Raw genomic sequence first — 6,941 nt, 5'->3', positions numbered from 1 at the left:
TGTGCCTTCCCTGCAGCTGGAGCCCCTGGCTTGTACCCTGCCCCTGTTGAACATTAACTGTATCCCTGCCTGCGTGCGGAGGGAGGACCAGGGTTCAGCTGACAGCGACGACAAAGAGCTGGCAGGGCTGAAAGATTCAATTTAACTTTCTTTCTCCTCCCCCGCTTCCATATGCGGGGGGACACAGCACTGTTCCTGCTTTTGAAACTTGCGGGGCAAAGGAGCATTGGTGTCCTCATTTTCCTTCCTCCCTATTGATGTATCATTGCCAGGATGAAAAAGGACGTCTCAAGAGCTTTTGAAAAAATGGGTGACTACTCAAGACATTTTATAAAGGAGAAAGAATGGGAAAGAAAATAGGACTCGGTAGGGGGTAGAAGGAGCCTGAATGTGTGCCTTGTCTGTCTATTCTTTCGCTTGAAACCTGGAGCTGTTGTTCCTATTTCAGTTCAAACTGTCACCTTTAGTTCATGATGGCTTTACTGCCCTTGCTCCTGAACCTCAACAGATTGGGGCTTATTTACCTATTCACACTCTGCTGTGGAACCTCATTAATAGGCTTATTAGCCACACCATTCACGTGCAGGAGGGCTCACAGAAAAGATCCCAGCCACTTTGAGAGGAGGAGGAAAAAACTGTAAAGAGATTATGCTCTCATTCAGCAGCCTAACTGCTATGAAAGGCTCCCTGGGCCCACTGAGATCTCTTGAAGCCTAAATATGATGACAGAATTGATCCCCCCCCTCCCCTTTAATTCCAAACATGCTTCTGCTTTTCTTAGATTGAGGAGCTGGGCTGTTGTGGGCCACTTTAGGAGAATGTGGCTCATTTAAGAGAAAAGGCTGCTATTGATAGACTGCTATCTTTTCATCCCCAAAAAGAATAAATTCTGACAAGTGCTTCCAGACCTTGGAAATAGGTGTTCTGATTTTGTCATTTTTAGTGGAATGCTTCCTTTTCTTTCAGAGTATGCAAAGATATCGATGAATGGGGAAAGGTATTGCAGCTTCCTGTGCCGGACAATAATTTATGTGAGAATGTGTTAACAATGTTTTCAATGGGCGATGGACATGCCCAGAGCTGGGAAAATTGGATCTTGACTGTGACATCTCAGCTTCTCAATTAGAACATTCAGATGTCTGTCGCTTAAGGAACAAAAAAATATTAAACCTGTGTCTCTAATCAATTACAAATTTGTTTGCTGTCCCTCATAAAGCCTGAAGTACTGGTGGGAAAATACTTTCTGGGAGGTAAGTACACATTCTACAGAACACTTGTTTTCAAGTTTTTGGTGTCTGGGAGTGTGTAAATAGAGTTACATTATGCTGTGTGGCCACAGTCCTTGAAAATCCCCTTAATCAATATTGCACACAATTTAAAAAACGTACAGTAGAGCTATGCTTAAAGAAAGTAACATTAAATTGATCAACACTGATTTAATTTGAGGCACCACCACTTATTGATTTTGTTGTCAAGTTGATTCTACACAGCAAGCATTACGCAGACTCCATATTCAAAACCTTTTAGTTGATGGTATCTAAAGCAAATGTTTTATTAAGCAAGGATCAGGCTAAGCTATATTGAGTTTTGAATACACGTATTATGCCGTTTTGAATCTGTGTGTCCAGGTAAATGATGTTTACCTAACTTTTCGACAACTTTTCCCGTTTGGGCACCACACAGACAGGTATTAAAGGTGCACTGTCAGACAAATTCACAGGGCAGTTGGAATCGGGCTTTGGACTGAGAGGCTCCTGAGGGTGATTTTTGGAGCGGACGTTATCCAGCCATCCTCTAGAGCTGGAACCGGCCACAGGCCAGCCAGAAACACTCTAGGAGAGGTTTCGGGGAAGGCTGTTGAGCTGGTACCATTTTAGTGTGAGGATGCAGATGCTGCCCAGCGCCGGACTGTCGGTGCCACAGCCCGGGCTCAACCACTCCGGCGGGACGTGCCGCGCTCCCCGTCTTTTCTTTCCAACCCATTGGAAAACTCCTGAGTGGAGCGACCCTGCGGGAGCCGCGCTCCCCTCCAGCCCTGCGGTCCCTGCGGGATGCGCTGCCCCGCTCCCCGGGGGAGGCAGCGGCCGGAGCGGGGGGTTCCCTGCTCCCCTCCTCGGTCCCGCTGAGCCCCCCGCGTCCCCGCCTGGGGACCCCGTGTGGGGTATCCGCGACCCCCGGGCGGGGTGCGGGCTTGGGAGAGGAGCCGAGCCCGCACCTCCCCGGGCCGGGCGGGCGAGCGCGGGGGAAGGGGCTCGGCGGCGATTGGCAGAGCCCGGCAGCGCCGTCCAGGAAACGGCTCGGGTTGCAGCGGGGGGAGTGACCGGGGGAGGAGGAAGGAGCCGGAGGAGTGCGCCGAGAGGGGGAAAGGGGGGAGAGTGAGCCCACCTCCCACCCGAGGGGGCTGTCGGCGTGACAAAGCTGCGGCGGCTCGGGGCGGGCGGCTGGATGGAGCGGAGCGGGACCCGCGGCGCGGAGCTCGGCGATGCCCGCGCGGGGGAGGAGGCGGCTGCTGGCGCCGGGCACGGCGGGCTCGCCCCTCTGAGGCGGTAGCCGCTGCGGCCGAGCGAGGGGACGGGACGGGACGGGACGGGGCGCCGGGCCGGCTCCTGCCTCGCCTCGCCGCCCTCCTGCCTCCCTCATCCCGCGGGGGATGCGCCCCGCTGCGCCGCTGCGGGATCGCCAGCCGGGGCCGCCCGACGAGTGACCGCGGCCGCAAAGGAGTTTCCCCCCCGTCCCGGGAGCCGCCGCTCGGCACCGAGCCCCAGCCCCGCGGAGCCGACCCTGCCCGCCCAGCGCTCCCGCCGCAGGTAAGGGCAGAGGAGGAGGAGGAGGGCTGGGGGTCCCGCCGCTCTCTCTGAGCTCCCCGTGCCCGCAGCAGCGCTCGGGCGGCCGGAGCGGGGCCTCGCTCCCTGGTGCCCGCCGGCCCCGGGCAGGGATGTGCCCGTGCGGGACTCGGGGCTCCCGGGGCGGGATGTGCCCGTGCGGGGCCCGAGGGTCCCCGGGGCGGGCGGTCCCGGTGCGGGACTCGGAGGTCCCCGGGGCTCGGGTGTCCCCGGGCGGGCTGTGCCGGTGCGGGGCTCCGTTGCCCCGGCGGGGCTGCGGGTCGGTTTGTCCGTCACTTGGTCGCCACTGCGGTGCGCGGGGAAGCCCGAGCAGCACCGCTGTTTCCCTGCCTTCCCCCTGCCCGTTCCCGCTGGGTGCACGGCTGTCTCCGGGGATGGTTCCAGGGGTGACAGCAGGACGGGCAGCAGGGGCTGAGAAAGAGGTACCACCCGGGGCAGCCCGTCCTTGCCCCCAGTGCTGCGGGGCCACGGGGCAGAACCGCCCCGCCTGGGATGAGGGGGGAGAGAAATCTTCAATGAAATATATATTTAAATGCAAAACGGCCCCTTCAAACTGGGACTCATTATGCGTTTGGTGTGAAACGCTATCAACATTTAAAACTTCATTGTCTCCTTTGTACCAAATCCCTGTAAATCTTCCACTAGCCTTTTCTCATTTTCATCTGAAAAGCCTGTTTGGGCTGAATAGACAGCAATCAGCAGCCTCTGGACTTCTCTCTCTCTCTCTCTCTGGAATGTCAATTAAAATGCAGATTTCCACACCCCCCCATCTCTTGGTGGCAAAAGACTTGAGAAAAACAGGATAGTAGTCCTGGAAAGCAAATGAAAGAAGTTCAAACAATGAAAAAGTACTGAAGCTGCCAGCCGGTTCCCATTAGTCCTCCAGAATTAATGTTTAATAGCTGTGATGCGCAGATTTACTCGGAGATTGAACTGTGATGAAGAGTCCTGTTAGATATATATGTGTGTGTATATATATTTATGGCCTGTGTATTTCTATCAATTTCTGTCAATACACGATTCCCCTGCCAGTGGAATTGTGTATACGGTGTATGTGTGAAGCTTTAAAGTTTCGTCTACCTGGATTTTTCTGATGAAGCTCTTGGGCTTTATAGGGCGCTTGAGGTTTCTTTGTGGAGGGAAGGTCCATATTTCATTCAGGTTTTGCTATTCCCTGCCTAACAGAGAAAGATGCTGAAAAGTTATACAAAAAGCAATGTATTGATTTGGTTAACATACTCTACAAATTGTGCTCTCCCTGGGGAGTGATAAACATCTTATAAACAACAATGGAAGTAGATTAAAAAGAACACTGAGCATTGAATTTAATTAATGCCACTGCTGAACAAGTACTACTTGTTTGTGTGTGCGAGTGTGTTTAAACTGAAGTACAGCTTGGAGGAATTTGGTTGGGCTCCCAAACCAGTCTGCTTTCCCATGCTTGTCAGTTTGGCAAAGAAAATTTGGGCAGGTATATGACGAGGTGAAAATTGAGTTGATGAGCGAGTGGCAAGGAGAGCCATCAATCATTGGGGGCTGACAACTCCTCCCCAAAGTGTAGGCTGAGAAGAGAGACAGAGTTCCCTTTCAAGGGGAAAAATAAACACTACGTGTGGCTTTCACTGAGTCTGAGACTCCAGGAGGGATTATGGTATTGTAGTCAGGAAGCCAGAATTGTGGAGGCCAAAAAGCATGCTGGGGCTGTGTTCCAAACATTGAGATAGAGGTACATAATTATCCAGCACAGGAGGTCTTTCCAGAGACTCGTCCCCCAGCAACTGTGGCAATTAAACTATGAAAAGAATTTGGTTTTTCATCTTCGTTGGACTTCACTCCTTTTGGGAAAGGGCAGTCCTCGAACCCTGGTCACTGCTGTGGTGGTAGAGAGTGGCTTGGCTCCATGGATGGGTCGAGAGCTCTGATTTTTGCTTTGCTGCACCTTTGCAAGCTACAATTTTGAGTGTTCTGCTGCCCTGTGGATGAAGAGTCCCTTCTTTCTGCTGGCAGATGTTCAGGTGCAGAAGCCAGCAAAAATCTTCAGGTGAGGAGACGCGTGGCCAAGTAGGCTTGTGCTGCACTTCAGGATTTAGGGTGAGGGTAGGAACCATAAACATGCTTTCGGTGGCATTTTATGTAATCTGAAAATCTGAAACAGCAGAAATCTCGGTGGAACTAAAGCTGTTGGGAGTCTAGAATATATGCTTGCGTTCTGGTATGTTTTCTTTTTGCAAAATTATGATTGAATTTTGCATTTATAGACATAGTCTTTTAAGCAGAGTTTACAGGATGATGTATGGAAATGAAATCAGCATTACATCCAGCCTGTTAATTAGGGGTTTCTACCCACTTTACAGCTGCATAAACTGAGCTGCAGAGCCGTGGCTGCCAGACGGGTGGGGCGGGAGGTTGAGCTGGGTGGCAGCATCCAGGGGGGCTGCTCTGCTCCTTCCCCAGGCACAGACGGGTCCCAGAGACAGAGCTCCCTTCAGCTCTACACCTGCTCTGTGCTTATTTAGAGAAGGGCTCAGCAAGCTCTTTGCAAATGTTTATGCAGTGGTCTGGTGGTGTTTTCACTGGTGATTTAATAGTAGTTGCTAGCTTGTGGTCTGGGATGCTCGTTCTGTGCTAAAATCTCCCAAAGCAGGGAGAGAGCTTTGAGGTGATACCAGCTGAGGTGAAAAACCTTGCCCTGAAGTATCAAGGATTCACCTGGAATACCATGTATTAATTATTTTCCCCGAGTGCCTTATGTTTAGTCGTCTAAAATCTGTTACTGCTGACTCCAGAAGTTACTCTATATAGTACCCAAGATAAAAGATGCCTCAACAGCACTCCTGTCCTTAGCGCTGTGAGCTTTGGATGTAGCAGGTAGCAAAAGACTAATAAAATCTGAATCAACTATTTAATGGTTGGCTTTTTAAGGGGAGAATATTTGTCCCTGTTTCTATATGCTGAGATACCATACCATCCAAATGACAGGGAGTTTGGAGAAGTTTGACTTTATCTCTACATTCCCTGCCTTTTTAAATTCTTAAGCGTGAGGTCGGGAGGGAAAAAGAGGTTTTCTGTTATTTTTCCCTTCAAGCCAAGTGCTCTCTAAGTTTCAGTTGGGTTTCATCACATCTAAGATGAATCATTGACCAGATGAGAGCAATTGCTGCAGTTACTTGTTTTATCCATCTACTGAGCTTTACCATCTTTTATTTTTGAAGCGGAAAATCAGGTCTAATTTTCTGCTTGAGCTGTTAAATCACCCTGTGAGGAGGATGCTCTTCTGACCCTCACCTGGCATCTGAGTCTGGTGGCAACAGGGTCCCCTGAAGGGAGTGCCAGATACTTTTCTGCCACTTCTCTCTCCCATCAGCCCATGCCTGGGTTACCAGTTGACTCCATTAATTGAAATTTAGTTTTGCTGTGAATAAAACAGACTGTTGAAAAATATATATCAATAAGCATCATTGAGAGAGGGAGAAAAGAAGTGTTTGTCCACACAGCTTGGCATGTACGGATGGAAGATGATGCTGGGCAGGTCTCCCATGAAACTGCAATCTGTACCATACTTCATACAGATTTTAATTGCCTGTAATGTGGTGCAGTGAACCAGTGTGACTGTGAAGATAAGAACCTTTCACTTGTTTGGGACGCTCGGCTTTAAAAGGACACTGAACCGAGTCAGGAGAAGGTACATCCATAGGGGAGCTGGAAGTCCTGTGGTGAAATAAAGTTTTACAGATTTTCCAAGTCTAAGGAGTATATTTTTCAACTGTTTTACTTGTGGAAAATTACCGAATTCCTGTAAATTCAGCTGGCTGCAGAACCGCCTAGGTGAAGGAATGAAAAACAAGGCAAACTTACATAAACCTTCAAACAATAACAAGAACATAATTTGTATAATTGTGGTAATTTTGTAGCATTACAGGTTATGTGCCTGCACATGTGTGTGCCTCTCATTTTTTTTAAAACCTGTATGTTTTTCTGTCAGTAAAATAGCTCTCTAAATATGTGCTGAGAAGTGATTTCGTGAAAACAAGGAGGACTTGGTTACGCCTCAGGTGATGATGGAAACTGCTAACAGAAGATGAAAAGTCACTCACTTTT

At 50.0% G+C, this 6,941-nt stretch overlaps 1 protein-coding gene across 6 annotated transcripts in view; it reads left to right on the top strand.

The window, feature by feature from the left end:
• The first annotated feature begins 2,396 nt into the window (after positions 1 to 2,396).
• FGFR2 (fibroblast growth factor receptor 2) overlaps positions 2,397 to 6,941 on the top strand; it is an 83,288-nt gene continuing 78,743 nt past the window's right edge. For 2 of the 6 annotated variants that reach the window (XM_027740706.2, XM_027740704.2), the window contains exon 1: positions 4,776 to 4,884. In XM_027740706.2, coding sequence (XP_027596507.2) covers positions 4,823 to 4,884 — 62 coding nt within the window. In that variant the 5' untranslated portion in view covers positions 4,776 to 4,822. Of the gene's footprint in view, positions 2,808 to 4,772; positions 4,885 to 6,941 lie in introns of those variants that run through there. The other 4 variants (XM_027740701.2, XM_027740700.2, XM_027740699.2 and 1 more) reach the window with 4 other exon arrangements.

This window comes from Pipra filicauda, unplaced genomic scaffold, assembly GCF_003945595.2.
Source record: "Pipra filicauda isolate LSUMZ 115617 unplaced genomic scaffold, ASM394559v2 scaffold53_size3534045_pilon, whole genome shotgun sequence".
Taxonomy (NCBI): domain Eukaryota; kingdom Metazoa; phylum Chordata; class Aves; order Passeriformes; family Pipridae; genus Pipra; species Pipra filicauda.
Note: the sequence above shows the minus strand (reverse complement) of the source record. Positions and strands in the feature narration are given on the sequence as shown.